This window comes from Nyctereutes procyonoides, unplaced genomic scaffold (genome assembly GCF_905146905.1).
Source record: "Nyctereutes procyonoides isolate TBG_1078 unplaced genomic scaffold, NYPRO_anot_genome, whole genome shotgun sequence".
Lineage (NCBI taxonomy): Eukaryota > Metazoa > Chordata > Mammalia > Carnivora > Canidae > Nyctereutes > Nyctereutes procyonoides.
In genome coordinates this window covers 6585536-6602049 of record NW_026575043.1, presented here as the reverse complement: position 1 = coordinate 6602049, position 16514 = coordinate 6585536, and the positions used below count along the sequence as shown (strand labels likewise).

The 16514-nt window shown below is 40.9% G+C and overlaps 1 protein-coding gene across 5 annotated transcripts in view; it reads left to right on the top strand.

Moving 5' to 3' along the window:
• Nucleotides 1-16514, top strand: part of CDKAL1 (CDK5 regulatory subunit associated protein 1 like 1) — a 636452-nt gene that overhangs the window by 604565 nt on the left and 15373 nt on the right. For all 5 annotated transcript variants that reach the window (XM_055322912.1, XM_055322911.1, XM_055322910.1 and 2 more), the window contains one exon: nucleotides 2682-2846. In XM_055322912.1, coding sequence (XP_055178887.1) covers nucleotides 2682-2846 — 165 coding nt within the window. The remainder of the gene's footprint in view (nucleotides 1-2681; nucleotides 2847-16514) is intronic.

The window sequence follows — 16514 nt, the reverse complement described above, 5'->3', positions numbered from 1 at the left end:
GCATCGGGAACAGGTAGTTACCGCTGCCAGAAGGAATTCCCACCGGCTGGCAGAGGGGAGGGGAGAGGCCTGTGCAGGGCACAGGAAGGATGTCTGAGACATCAGCGTGGAAGGGCAGGGATTTCCTCTCCTCCCTGCACTCACTCAGGTGGTCGGGCAGTTGCTTGCTTTTTTAAATTATTATTATTATTATTATTATTTTTTAGTTTTGTTTAGTTTTAGGTGTTTTTTTGTTTAGTTTTGTTTTGTTTTTCTTAACTTCCACCCTGATAAGAATGTTGGAGGCCAAGGGAAAAGAGTCAGTTCTGTGGATTCAACTCGAATCATATGACCAACCCTGGAGACAAGTACGGGGCAAAACAGCTTCCCTTTGAGAGTCTTACTAGGGGGCCGCGCCTAGGGACCCCTCTCATTCACAGCCATGCCCTGCCCGTGGAACCTGGCCTGCCGGGCTTTCTTGCAGCGCCTGGGATCCCACTTCCCCAGGTCAGGGAGCAGTTCAGAAGTGATGAAAGAAAACTCCTTGCCTCCTTCAAGGGCAGTGGCCCCGAAAAGGCCCAGGAAGCAATGGCATCTGCCTTCCTCAATGGGAGACTCCCCTAGGGACATAGGGATATCCTGATCATTACTGGACCTGATGAACTTATCCTAAATATCAAATGTGTTTTCCTACTTTTTTGTTTCTTTCTCATCAGATGAGAAATGAATTTTTTTTTTCTGTGAGCTAGGGCTGAAATTAGAGCCCGAAAAGCCTCTTCAGGGCTGGGTGGGCAAGTGAGGGAAGCCCACTGCCCTTGGGGGAGAAGCCAATGCCCACTGCCCTTGGGGAAGTAGCTGCAGAGATCTCCCTCTCCACTGCACAGGGAATGGTCCCAGCCTGGGCCCTGGAACCTGGGGAAACATGGGGGGCAGTGTTGAAGGCTCAAACTAAATGCACCCTATCCCATACCCGCAGAGTACTACTGTTGAGGAAGGCTTCCCCAGCACTCCCTGCCAGAGCCACGTCTCTTCCCCATTCTCCATTTCATTATTTGGCCCCAGAGAACCAACCTCTTCGGGCCAACCTGCTCAGCACTGGGGAGGAACCTGATTGTATTTCGTGGCCTCTTCCCCCTCTGTTTCTCTGCCATCTGGGTTCTTGCCTCAGCAGGGAGCTTTTTTCCCCTGCATTTTAAAGGCGATGGCATGCCTCATTAGCTGTTTCCTCCAATTTAAAGCAGTCCGGCTTTTTCCAATTATTAAAACTGGAGGGGGAAAAACACTGAGCCCTTCATTCAGATCAAGGCAGCAGAGCTATATTTCCCCAGAATGGGACCACATCTCCCAGAGATAGTTTACTCTAGAGATTTCTAGAGATTTTCTTGTTTTATTAAAAAAACAAAAAACAAACAAACAAAACGATTTAAAGGGGCTTTCATATTCTGATACTAAAGCTCTTTGCTGGGAGTAATTCACTACCCAGGTGACCTTTTTCCTATGCTTTGATGAGGCAGTGTACGCAGTGGTCATTAAAAAAAAAAAAAACAAACCCAGAAAGACCAAGATCCATTTCTGCCTCCCAGAGAAATTGGCTGTGGTACTCTAGCTCCCCTGACGTGTTTGTACAACTAAGCATATCAAGGATTTCAGAGGCATGATTTTTCTAAATAAGATGAGTTCCAGAAGTGAAGATTTCATCTAGGTATCAAAGTATTACTGGATTAGAATTAGTCTATTTATTTTGGATCTTGACTTGAAGACTGGCGAGTAGCTGCAGAAGGAAAACAGAAGCGTGGGGGAGACACACTACGTGCCAAGCCACCTCTGAAGGAGGGAGGCATTTGCTCGATGTAAACAGGTACTTTTACCAGAAATCTCCAGTGGTGAGAGGCTGCTGACAGTTTCCTGTGAACTCACCAAAGCAGCCTTCAGAGCAGCTGATCCTAAGTGTAGGTAGAGGCAACAAACCAAACATATGCATTTCATGACAGAGCAAAGGAGTCATTTAGCTACAAAACAACAAATTTGGGAGACTAAAGGGTCGCTTTTAAACGTTCTTCCTCTGCCCCCTCCGAGTCACATGCCCACGCTCCCACATACACGCGCTCACATACACACGAACCAGCAGGCCTCGTTCTTCTGACAGCTGACTTGGCAGGTATTAAAAGTATAAGGCTTTCATCAGAGTTGTCTCAGTTTTCTTCATTGCCTGGGACAGCCGAGAGCAGAATATCAAAGGCCTGTCCAGAAGTGACTGGCTGATGGCTGGGGGCTTCCCCGGGTCTGCCTGCCACATGCCTCTGGACAGCAGGCGTCCCGCCATCAAAGAGCATTGTCTCCAGGCCCGTAGCTCCTCCCAGAAATGCCTTCCCAGCCTACAGGATCTCCAGATCCTTGAGCAGCTGGAAGATAGAGCCGACTGGGGGTAGGATCTCAGAACAGAAGAAAAGATATTAAGGGACAACTGGAGAAATCTGAATAAAGAATGGACTTCAGTGAATAGAAATAGCTCCATATTGGTTCATGAATTGTGACAAACATATCATACTCATGTAGGATATTCATAACTAGGGAAACTGGGCACGAGGTATCCAAGAAGCCTCTGCTTTCTTTGCAGTAATTCTATAAATCTAAAACTGTGTTCTAAAATCAAAAGTTTATTATTTTTCTTAAATTAAGCCTTTTGAAAATGTCTTTTAAAGGTTTTAGTGCCAAAGAACCCCACATTCATGGGGAAAATGATCGAAGTGGACATTTACGAATCGGGCAAACATTTTATGAAAGGGCAGCCAGTATCAGACACCAAAGTATACACGCCTTCCATCAGCAAACCATTAGCAAAGGGAGAAGTCTCAGGTTTAACAGAGGTGAGTAAAAGATGCTTTTCTCTCTACCCTTCTGCTAAAACAGCAGCTGTGGAAGCACAGTGATTCCAGACCGCGCTTCTGTTATCATTTATAGTTCCCTTTTTATGTATGCATGAGGCTTTAATCCCTTCTGACAGATTGCAATCTGAATTAGAAAGATGCATTTTTGCTGATGCCTTAGGTTTGCTTCTCTGCCTGTAGAGGGAATAAGGTGTCCCTGCTTCAATGCTAGAAGCAGAGGGCAAAAGGCATTATTTTCAGGTGTAAGATTGAACACTGAACATCATCTGATCTCGTATGTTTCTGTGTCAGTAGATCCCAAGGGAAGGGGGGCGGTAAGGAAAGGAAGATTCCCTTGCTTTACAAAGCTGCTTATAATATAGTAAAAACCTACAGTTAAACATGCACTACTACAGCGTGGCAGTGTGGGCGGTTGGGTGCCTTTCTCTAGGGCGTTCATTGAATATTCTGCTTTAGTCATGTGGAGTGAAAATTAAACAATTTTTTTTTCTCCCTCTAAAAAAGTAACCTGACCCTTCTTTTATACCTTGGTGTAAATATGGCTGTTTGCCAACCTCTCTCTTACATTTCATTGAGCTACAGTTGTAAAAGCTGATGGAGTGTGAAATGAAAATGTGTATCACATTTCTAAGCATCATTTGATGGCCTTTCTCCAACACAATTGTTAAGCACTCCAAAAAAAAAAAAAAAGTATGCAGCAATGACTTTACATACGGAAAAAAGAGAAGCGATATTTATCTTGCTGCACAGTTCCACGATTGTTTAAATATATATATTATCTTTCTGCTCAAAATAAATTGCAGGGGCATGTTAATTAAACTTTGAGCAGAGTGACAAAGAGGGTCCTGTTATCTGTGTTCTCACTTACTGTGGTGATGGACTCTGGTGTCCAAACATGAGTGACACCCCTCACGAGCCCGACAGGTGCATGTGAAGAATCTGCGCGCATGGCCATCTGACCGATAGCCTTTGTCAATACCCTGCCAACTGTGTGCCGTCCTGCTCCACCAGGAGTGAACCTTAATACTTGAGAAGCATAATCATTAATGTTTTGCTGTCATTAAAAAAAAAAAAAACTTGAGGTTTGGGATGAATGACCAGGAAGGAACAATAGAATTCAGAATTTAAATTCTGTTGCTAGAGATTTGACTTTTGATGTGTTAGCGGATACTTTAGAGATTTTTAAAGGAAGTTGGCTTTTTGTTGTTGCTGTTTGTTTTTCTACAGAGTATGTATTACAAGATTGGCTTTAAGTTGCTGCAGTGAAGAGGATTTCAGAGCAAATGGCAGTAGTGTGCAAATTATTATTTCACAGATTGAATTTCTTCCATGTAGGTCTATTGGAGAAGGATAGCGTTTTGAAACATTACCATAAGCAAAGGGAAGCGATACCCTTCTGTTGATTCCTTAATAATACTGTTGCTACAAGGGCGGCCCCATTTAAATTCTGGGGGGCAGCCTCTTCCCTCTCCATTCCTCCCTCCTTCAGCCTAGAAAACGTGTTGTCATCTATTGTGCCACCAGCCTTCCTCCACATTGGGCTGTCCCAGATCCTAGGTAAGATGAGGAAAGGGTCACTTGTGTTCTGGCCCTCTTGGGTTTCTTGGAGGAGTCTTACCACACTCATGAGGCCAAAGGGTTAGGGTCATCAATTCAGGTATTTGCATCAAGGGAAAAATCAGACAAGTCTTCCATCACCGTTTGTGACTTCCTATTTTTAATGAGCCTAGCTTTACACTTCATTACTTGTCAGCTTTTAAAGATATGCTGCACTCAGGGTCAAAAAATCTTCAATGAATTTATCCTGCGGTTAAAAATCTTTTTGCTGATGATAGAAGCCAAAATAAATTAAACAGGAAGAGAACAGCTTCCATCTTTATAGAATGGAGAAGTAGATGGTAGAGGTAATCCTGTCTCAGATACTAGAAGCGTGACCTGGGGGCAGACAGACCTGAGTTTGCATCTGGACTTGTCCGTTTACCCTAGCCATGCAACTCCAGAGCTTAACTTACTCTTAATTATCATGGAAATAATAATGTCTATCTCCTAGGATAATTGAAAGGAGCCTGTTTGGTAGTTCCTAGAACATAGTGAACAGCTACCAAGTGGTTGTTTCTCCTTTCCCTTAAATCTAGTTGTATCTAGAAGGAGCAGACCCTGAAGATGACCTGGTACCAACAGTTGTGGCTGTGTTAATTGTTTTAGCCATCATCATGCAGTACGGGAGTACTGTACGGGAGTAAGCCTAGGGTGTGGATTTCTGTATTATGATAATTTGTTCAGGGCTAGAGGACCAATTCCATCGGAATGTGTTTCTGCATTTTGTAGGCTTTTCCTTACTTTTTTTCTAGAATATTGACCTCCCCTCTACACCTTGTAAAGAAATCTGAAAAGTTCAGAGCATGTAAAGCAAAATATGGTGTTAAAAAATTATTGTCCATGATAAATGCATTCACTACCCTCATTGAGAATTTTGTGAGTATTCTGTAGGTATTTAGCCCTATGCTACTTTAGAGTTATCTTGTCTCACTTTAGGCCCTGTTGACATATTCTGATAAAACTGGTAAGTGGTACAACAGGCTGGGTGGGCATCATGAGATACAGATTATAGCATTCTGGCATTTGCAATAACAGACTTTGTGACCTTGTGTACATCACTTAGGTTCCCCAAACATCAGTTGTCTCTGAGATCCTGTGATTGAAATATTTTATTTGACAAAAATGGATTGAATGCCTACCCTGTAGCAGGACTTTGAATTCTATAAATATTAATAGACATCAGGCCTTGTTATTTTCAGATAATAATAGGTAAATGCCCACAACATGATGGAAAAGAAAAGCAATAATAAAGCCAGAAGGCTACTATCTTCTACGAAATTATATGCTAGTGAAAACAGCACATAGTAACATCTTTTTATGGTTATTCCTGGCTTCTTTTCAGTTTGGTTGAAGGAATAGAGGATTGGAAGAAGGGAGCAAGAGGAAAGAGCCAAAATTAGTCTGTTTTTAGGGGAAAAGGGTACAAAATGCCACCTGTAAGCCAATAGGGAACATTTCTGAGTAAGTGTCATTTTAAGGATAATTTCAGAAAATAGTTATGTAATAAACAGTAGAAGACATCACGAGTTCAAAGGGATAAATATAAATCAAAGAAAGGGGGATATTATGAGCTTTTATATGGAAAGTATCAGGGGGCTTTGTTCTTAGGAGGAAGCAAGGGACACAGATTTTCATATATGTTCTCAGATAATAATTCTCAAATGTAGTCTCCAGTCTCCAAGTTAACAAATCTAGGAACTTGTTAAAAAGGCAAATTCTTGGGATTCAAACTGGACCTGATTCAGAAACACTGAGAACAAGATGCAGTAACCTGTTTTCTTAATAAGTTTTCTGGGTAATACTGTTATATGCTGAAGTTTGAAAACCACTCTTCTAAGAAAATGATTCTCAAGTGAGAATGTTTGCTATTTATAAAAACAGTTTTTAATAGTGTTATAATGCCAAATTTTCGCACCTCCAACTTCAGAAAGTAGCATGAGACAAGCATCCCCTTGGATGGTGGAGACCATCTCATCTATGTATTAATAATTCTTCATAAGTGGGCTGTAAAAACGATTGCAGGAACGTGCAGAAGTTGCATACGTGTGGGGAGGAAGTATTTAGCAAGAGGGGCCAGAGGCATAGGAACTGTGAGAAGAAGCACACTTTTAGGATTTTGAAGAGCCGTGATGTTTTTGCCTTGCCCCCTCATGGAGCCCAAATTTGAACATACCCTGTTCAATATGATGATCATATTATACAGTTGAAGTTCCTTAGAAAATTGCTATGCCATCCAGTTGTTTCACTCAAAGAAAACCTGCAGGGAAACAGGGCGTACTATCACCTGTACCAAATTCATGACCATTTGATAATATGAGAAATTAACCTGAGAGCTGTCATCAAAGATTGGGATTGATGAGTTGTTTTGTTTCAACTCTGTTACGGAAATGTTATATTACACCATATTTCAAGCATAATACAAAAAAGTAGAGAGAAGAGTATAATACCCTCACATACACCCATCACCCACCTTTAACACCCATAACTTCTTTCTTTCACGCTGAAAATCCCAGTTCCCAGTCACCCAACATCAATACTCACAAGCTTGGGGGATCCCTGGGTGGCGCAGCGGTTTAGCGCCTGCCTTTGGCCCAGGGCGCGATCCTGGAGACCTGGGATTGGATCCCACATCGGGCTCCCGGTGCATGGAGCCTGCTTCTCCCTCTGCCTGTGTCTCTGCCTCTCTCTCTCTCTCTCTCTGTGACTATCATACATAAATAAATAAAAATTAAAAAAAAAAACCCTTAAAAAAATACTCACAAGCTTTGTCCTGTAGTACTCACATAACTGTCTAACAATAACCATATCAACACTACCACCAACAGTGTGATTACTGAATACAGAGTTTAGTTGTGGTGGTGGTGGTGATGGTAGTGGTGGTGGTTTTGCAGTTGTTTTTGTTCCTGGGTATATCCTTCGAGGGATGTACAGGTAAATAGTGGTTTCAGAATGTGCTGAAATCATTTCTCTCTGTACAGCTATACCAACACATGACTCCTCTGTTAGCATTTGTTCCACTTTGTTTTCAATTTTTTGGAATTTTAAAAATTTAATTTTGTTTCAGAATTATGTAAAATATTTTACAAAATCAAATCTACAGAAGTATGTTCTGAGAAGTTCACCTTCTGTCTTCTCTACCCTGTTTCTTTTCTTACCTATTTAAAGAATTTTGTTTGTTTTTGTGTTCAGCTTATTCTCCCAATGGTTTACTTTAACAATATAAACAAATACATGTACATATTTTTTGTCACCTCCTTCCTAGATAAATTGTAGACACTTTTGCCATTTTTCACTTGACAGTGTATCTTGACAGTTACTGCCTCGCAGTACATAAAAATTCAATGAATGTTTTTAATGATTTTTGTTAGGCTTTTAAATTAAAATACATGAGCGTCTATATTGTTCTAGCATCTAAGTTGAATAATATCACCCTGTATGAAACCCAACATCTTTTTGGTCAAAGAAAAGATAGACGGAATTACCTCACAGCATTAAGGTGGACAGAGAACCAGTAGGCCAGTCAGAGGTCAGGAGTGGTCAGCCATAGAAGCACAACAAACTGCAGAAGCCAACAGTGGTTATGAACACCTGCATCCAGAAGAGAGGATGCTTTGGCCATTGGAGTTCAAGAACTCTGAAAACCCTCCCTATTTGGAAATGAATGCACCTTGTTACCTTAGCCTAGTACCATCATACATTGGATTCACTTACTTCTCTTTGTTGAGTCCATGCTTACCAGTCAGGCTTGTGATTATAATTTGCCTTCCTATGCATATCTGCCTACAGGAAGAAAATAGATTCATTCAGCCCTCTATAAGTGTGCTGTTAATAAATCGGCATTCTGGTTTTGTATGCAGGTCTCCTTTGTCCTCTCTGTATGGTCTTTTCTGTAGGTGAAGGACAGTTTCTGAGCTTTCAAGGTTGTGAGCCAAGCCCTGGGCCCCACTAAATTCCCCAAGGTAACAAATGCCACCTCATGTGACCTCTCAAGAGGTGTCACAGGATTTTTCCTCTCTTAGTACCCATTCTGTCATTGGCTAATATCCCATGCCTACTGCTGTGACTCAAAGCCAACTTCCATGGAATGCTTATTATAGGCCAAGTGCTATGCCAAATATCTTACATGCATTCACTGATAACCCTCTGAGGAAGGTACTGTTAGTATTCTTCTTTCACAGATAAGGGAACTGAGCATCAGTAACTCAGTAAAGAACTGAAGTCACAAAATCAGAAGGTGGGAGAGGCAAGCCAGGATTTATATGCAATCCTTATCAACTTTCAAGCCTGTGTTCTTGTTTGTGAATTGTGGTAACATATACATAAATCTTACCATCTTAACCATGTTGAAGTGTACAGTTCAGAAATGTAGAAAGTACTATACATTTACATTAATGTGTGACAAATCTCCAATAACATCTTTCATCCTGTAAAGCTGAAACTCTTTTCCAGTTAAGCAACTCTTCATTCACCCCTCCCCCAGCCCTTAGCAACCACGGTTCTCTTTTCTGTCTCCGGGAATTTGACTACTCTGGATACCTCATAGAGGAACAATCATACAGTATCTGTGTTTTTTTAATTTCACCCAGCCTAGGGTCCTCAAGGTTCATCTACATTGTACCATGTGTCACAGTTTCCTTCCTTTAGAAGGCTGAACAATATTCCATTTTATGTATCCACCACATTTTATCTATCCATTTATCTGTCAGTGAATACTGGGGTTGCTTCCATGTTTTTGGCTATTGTGAATAATGCTGGTATGAATATGGTTGTACAAATACTTCTTTGAGACCTTGCTTTCTCTTAAGTATATACCCAGAAGTGGAATTACTATAGCATATGGCAGTTTAATATTTTTAGGAATCACCAAAAATGTTTTCCACAGCAACTATATCATTTCATATTCCCAGCAACAGTACACAAGCCTTCCCATTTCTCCACATCTTCACCAACACTTGGTATTTTCTGGTTTTTTGATAGTGGCCATCCTAATAGGCGTGAGGTCAGGCCTGTGTTCTTTTTAGACCAGGCATATACGACCTTTCCCTTTGGAGTTGCAAGAGTCTTACTGATAACTTCAGGACATTAGTTTTCTTCTATATACCAGTGTGGGCCTATGCTGGATCCAGAGAGAGAGAGAAAATGATGAGAAAATGGGCAGTATTAACTATCTTCTCTGTGTTTTGTGAAAAGTGGCGTTGAAGTTATCAGCCTGTGTTAGGAAGACAGGAGAATATGAGCACTACCACTGCTTGATCAAAGCTAACTAGTTTTACTTCTGATATTCTTTCTCCTTTTGTGGGCCATGTTCTAACAAATCACTTGAATCCTACTATTTCTACAATAGATATTTAAGCCAGAGCTATTTTGTGCCTGAATCAGAAGAAAATTCTCTCCTGATTCTAAACTTATTAAGCAGTGAGTTTTCCAAAATATTTCTCTTTTTTAGTTTATTCCTAGTAGGAAAGCATTACCTTATTATTGTTGGGTTTTGGGTTTTTTTTTTAGGATTTTATTTATTTATTCATGAGAGACACAGAGAGGCAGAGACATAGGCACAGGGAGAAGCAGGGAACCCGATGCAGGACTTGATCCCAGGACGCCAGGATCATGATCTGAGCCAAAGGCAGATGCTTAACCACTGAGCCACCCAGGTACCCTAAAAGGGTTGCTTTAAAGAAAGAAGAGGTAGGGTGGCTTTGTGAAAAGAGCTTGAGATTTCGAGTCTCATGTTTGGGTTCAAATTGGAATTACACTTTCCTCTGGTCTTGGACAACTTCCTTGAATCACAGTTTTCATTTGTAAAATGGAGGATTAAATTAAAGAGGATTTAATCCTTTAGAGAGGATTAAATTACTTATTGTGGACAAAGTGCCTGGTGCATCATAGGTATATTAATCTTTGATAAAGCGATTCAGGAAGTATAGTTCTAAAAATCAGTGATTTCCTGGCTCTTAATTTTTTTTTAACTTCAGTTTTTTCTTAAAAGGTACTTGACTTCCATTGGCTTTCACTGTGTAACATTGTAGAGCAGTTAACACTGCTTCTGGATTCTGATGACATGGGTCTGAATCTTTGTTTCACACTTAAAAGAAATGTATGACCTTGGGTAAACTACTCTGCCTCTCTCCACCTCCGCTCTCTCCTCTGTAAATATGAATAACAATAGTACCTACTTCATAGGATTACATGAAAATGGCTTAATGGTCAATAAAGGTTGGCCGCTCTTAGTATTATTACTAATTTGTGATACATGCCAAGCAGTGAAGCAGAAAGGGTTAAAAATTGCCCAACCTTTTGTCATTTCATCGGGATTCCTGGGTGGCACAGTCAGTTGAGCATCCACCTCTTGGTTTCGGCTCAGGTCATGTTCTTGGGGTCATGAGATCGAGCCTGGCACTAGCCTCTGTGCTCAGCGTGGAGTGTGCTTAAGATTCCCTCTCCTTCTACCCCTCCCCACTGTGCATGCAATGCAAGCACATACACTCGCTATCTCTCAAACAAATCTTTGAAAAAAAAAAAGTTGTCATCATCAACTGTTGATTTCATACAAAATGGCAGATGAAAACAGATAAACTTGAGGCTCTTCCACATAAGGAGAATAACAAATTAGCAGAAAGAGACTTAGTAGCAATTTAATAGCATTGACCATGCTTCCCAACAGATGTTTCTTTCTCTTTATGCTTCTTTTTAAAGGAGAATATTCTAGAATGGAGAGCTGGACCTCCCATTCTGTTTCTCACAAGCGATGGGCAGGCTACCCTTAGGGTGCCTGGCTACACCTGTTTCTCATGTGTTGAGACTTTGATCCCAACAATGGATTCACTTGAGCAGTTAGATAGCTTGGCACCCACACAGCTGGCTGCACGTGGAAAGGAAGCAGAGGTTTTAAAGGGTGCCATGGTTTGCCTTCATTCCCGGACAAAGGGCCGGCAGGATATTCAGGTGTGCTGAGTTTTATGTACAAACTATACGATATTTTCAGAGCTTTGACCCTTACAAAAGCACCGTTACAGTGCTTTCCTCTCCATCTAACATTCATTTCCAAAACCACTGAAGTGAAAGGGTCCATTAGTTCAGGGCCAGATTTGAAAGCACATGGAAACTGCATTCATGAGGTTAAGAAATGGCTTAATAATTAAGTTAAAACAGTTGAAAGTGGATCTAATTTCAAACAGATCAGCTAACCGTGTTAGAAGCAAATGAGGGTGTGTTCCTTCCTATTTTCCTTCCACTCCTGAGATATTGGCTCCAACTCCAAGCAGTTTTTTTAGTTTCTTTTTTTTTTCTCTTTAAACTTTATGTAAAATTGACTTCTTCATTGCCCCTGTGTTCAATTGGTGTCACGCACAATGAGAACCATAATCCATTTAACATTTAGTCCATTTCTTTCTTTCATACTGCACCTAATTAGTTTCTTTTGCCCACCCAGCAGGATGTAGTTGGGTTTCACCATCTAGATACATAGATCTTATTCCATGCTACTGAGCTGTATATTTTATCGGGCATTACAGGTAAACTAGTGTGATTATGTCAGTTCAAAATATGCTTAGTGTGTTCGTGGTACCTTTTGTGTACCTGCTCGTGTACCATCCAAAGTATCGTGAGAGCCACCTGATGCTCAACAATTAGCTTTCATCCCACTTGCATCACTACTTGTGCAACCACTGACAATAATTTTCCTCCTCCTGAGGCTTATCGCTGGGACATGCTGAGGGGAATCACATGCATCAAGGAATTAATTGTGCCTTCATAATAATAATAGCTCCCATCCACTGAGCCTCTACTATGAGCATGGTGTTGAGGCTTTTTACCTGGATTTCCTCAGTGCAGTATTCTAGCCTAGACCTGGGCAACTAGAGCACAGGAATTAGAATGCATGGACAATTCTGTGGGCACTCACAGAGCAGCATCAGGGAGGACTGAAATAGGTGCTGTCCTTCCCTCTAGACCCATTGTCCACACTGCGGGAAGGAGTAGAAGGCAGAGCAGACTTGAGGTCAGAGGCATGGGCATACTCCCAGAGCAAGGAAGGAAAAAGACTGGGTCCCCTAAGACTCAATTATTCATGCATACGTCATGTGGGTGATGCCCAGCTTCTTATGGGGTGTTTCAGCACTTACTCACTATAGTGTTATCTAGGCACTGGGCCAAATGTCGGAGATAGAATTAACATATGTGATCCTGGCCTCTGAGGAGATTTTAGTCTGGGTGTTCTTCTGGTAATACTGCTGTTATCTTGACGACCCTTGTAGGCGGGGATTAGGGTGTGGGGGGGTCTTAGATAGGTATGTGATTGCTCTCAGGGTTAAAGTTTTATGCGTGATTTTTACCAAGTCTAAAATGAGTCCATTGAAAACAAAAGGTAATCTTTATCATAAAAACACCAAATAGAAAAATCTTGCTTATGGAAACCAAAGTGGTGTCTCAGCAACACCCAATATGAGAGGTCATCCAAGCCCAATCTCCTATCCCTACCAACTGGGAGGAGGGAGACTCCCGGAGAGGATTATCTCCTGTGATGATGAGAACTCTGGTGTCCTGAATTGCACTTTCATGCTCTCACTTTGACAACATGACTCTTCCTTTAGACGTCTTTCCTCTTTTCCTCCATCAACAGTTACCAATGTCAGGCATGGCCATAGGCTTCAGTTTGCCTGAGACAGTCTCGTTTTATATCCGTTGTCCTGATGTAATTAATAATGGTGCCTTTTTGTTGACTCTTCACCATATCCTGGTTTGGATGATGCATTATGCAGTCATCCCATCAGTTTCTAAAGTGGACACAGCACTTTGCTAAGCACTGCTTGGGACACAGAAATCTGAGATGTGGTTCTTGCCTTCAGGACAAGAAATTCTAGTTGGGAAGAGAAGATATGTGTGTTTGAAACAAAATATGTAATAGAGCAAGTGCTCAATGAGAAATTGGAAGATAGGAAACCTCTAAAGATTTGAGGTATCAAGGGATGTGTGGTCAGGGTTCTTTGTAGACAACAGAAGTGTTCATCTAGTTTAAACAGCAAAGGGTTAACCAAGGGGTACAGTTCACAGAACTGTTGGCAGGGCTGGTGAATACAAGCTCCTGGTAAGACGTGCTGTCTCTGCCCCACCCTACACCACAGAGACGGCCCCATCTGCTTCCTTACAACTTTATCCACAATCCATGTCTCACTGCATGGCCTCTGAGTGTGGAACCTGGGTCTGCCTCAAGCCTGCACCCAGCAACAAAGGAGGATGGGAGATGTTCTTTGGAATCTGTACTGTAAGGAAGGCAGAATTTTCAGTGTGGAGACCCAGCAGTGTGAAGACACTACACAGACAGTTTCCACTGCAGAGGGTTTCATGGGTGTGCTGGGGTTAGAACTGGCCTTGGAGGGTGGAAAGGGCCTCGTAAGGCAAGCAAAGAAAGACATTTTTCTCAGTGAGAAAGGAACACAAGTCTAATGACAGAAAGCACGGGAATAAATCTGACCTTACTTGGGCGTCTGTAAGCAGATGTAAGCAGGTGGGAGGCATGAGAAATGGAATCCACTCTGAAGAGTGAGAGCTCTGGACTTGGAAATCAAATAGAACTTCTACCTAATGTGTGAGATACACATTAGACTTAGCGGCAGTAACACATTAAGTCTGAAATCTCGGGCTTCACTACCAAAGTTCTATTTCCTGTACACACTATAACACATCTCATATCCTGTAGGGGGCCAGGTGGAATCAGGGATGGTCCATACCACACAGTCCCTCAGGGACCCAGGCTGATGACCCTCCCTCAGCACAAGAGTAGCAGATCCACATCCATTGACCAGAATATGCAACAAATATGTATCGAGCACCAATTACGAGTCACATACTGTGCTAGGATTTGGGGCTGCTGGTGAATAGGACAGATAGGGTGGCCCAGTACTCCTGAGTTTGTTGAATGAACTTGGTTTTCAGTCACGTGCAGGGTGGAATGGATAGTTTCTCTGCCAGAGGCAGAGAAGTTAAGAATAAATCTATTACTTCAATTTAGGGTATTAGTATATTCTTCAACGGCTAAAAAAGAAAAAAATCATAGTCAAGCTACACAACCTGTTCTTTGAAGTCATTTGACATCTTGATAAGCAGATTGCAAAAGCCCCTTTTTTAAATTGATAATAATCTTGCAAATTTAAATTCTTTTCATGGAAACTGTAAGGATGAGTACTTTAGAGCTGGGATGCTTCTAACTATAAAATTTGAGTTTTCTTCCCTTTTCCCCTCTAATGATAAAACTGACAGCATGTTTCTCCTGTCATACTCAAGAATATTGACTTTGAGATGTGCCTCAAATAATAGGACTATGGATATTTCTGTTTTCCAATGTAGTTTGCAGTGTTTTAAATGGAAAGCGTTTTGGAGAAATAAATTTTCTCCTGCCCCTCTGCCTCCCCAGTGCAATTCTATAAAATTACTGAGAAACATAAATATTCAAGCCATGTGTCAAGTCAACAGTTTTCTTGTAGGAAGTCAACCCAAAAAAATGGGATTCAGTGCCCTTCAGATTTGCTACCACTTGAGAAAGAAAGCAAAGGACCACACAAAGAATTGTAGATGTACTTTATCAAGATTAGCATGTTCCTTCCAGAAACTCTTGGCCTCTAGGGCTTCTTTCTTGCAGATGTCCATTTTGAAAGATAGAGTATCTCTTTAGTATATGAGCTTTGGAGTCATACTATGTGGATTTGGACTCTTGGCTCTATTCCTTAACTGTATGATCTTTGATCACTTACCCTCTCTTGGTATGTTTCCTCTTTTATAAATTGGGGATAATAGAATCTATTTGACAGGGTGATTTTGACAAATGAGGTAATGCATGGGAAGCACTTAGAGCATTACCTGGCACATAGGAAGTGATCAATGAATGTGTGGTATGAAATTGGGGGCATGATGATCGTCCGTGAAGATTTATCTGGGCCTAGTTAATCAAGATGCTAATGATATTGTGTCCATGGGCATAGGTTATGTTTTGCACAAATCACATATATACCACGAGAAGAGGATTTGATCATTGTTTTTTTCAGGTACATATATCACCATATATCATTTGTAAAGTCTAGTTGCCTAAAATAAATATTCATGTTCATGATTTAAGTCCCCTTTTTCACTGACTTTGAGTGGCTGTTTCTTTTCTATTATGTCTTCAGATGAGGTCAGTTCCTGTGAACAATCACAGAACATCTATGGTACAGGACAGTGTTATTTGCTACAGATCTTTTTCTTTTAGATATTCTTGTAGAAGGTAATTTCCTCTTCTGTGTTGTACTATATTATCTGAAAATAAACACAATCTGCCTAATTGGTCTCCCTGTTTCTACCCTCTATATAAATCAGATCGTGTCTCCCTTATGTTTAAAACCATCAAGGATTCCATATGACCCAGCATATGTACCCAAAAACTGAAAGCAGACACTCAAGCCAATACTTCTACACCAATATTCATAGCAGCATTCTTCTTTGTCATAGCAGCATTATTCACAATAATGATAAAGGGGAAAGAACCCAAATGTCAATCAGCAAATGAATGGATACATACATAAAGTGGAATTTGACTCATCCATAAGAGGAAATGAATTTTTGATATATACTACCATATGAGTGATCCTTGAAAACATTATGCTAAGTGAAATAAGCCAGGCACAAAAGGAGAAATATATGATTCCACTTATATGAAAGACTTAAAATACGCAAATTTTATAGAAGCAGAAAGTAGATTAGAGGTTATCTGGGGCTAGAGGTAGAGATGGGGAGTTACTTCTTATTGGTTACAGAGTCTCTGGAGTAGAGTAATGAAAAAGTTTTAGAAACAGTGGTGATGGTTGTACAACATGACAAATATAATTCATGCTGATGAATTATGCACTTGAGAATGATTAAAACTGTGAATATTATGTTATATATACCTATACCTTAACATAATAAAAACATTTTTTAAAAAAATGTTGAGTTTCCTCATGCTTACAGTGGAAAGCCTTCAAGGCCTAGCATCTTTGTGCCACCATTGCCTCTCTGACATCATCATTGACCTGTCTAGCC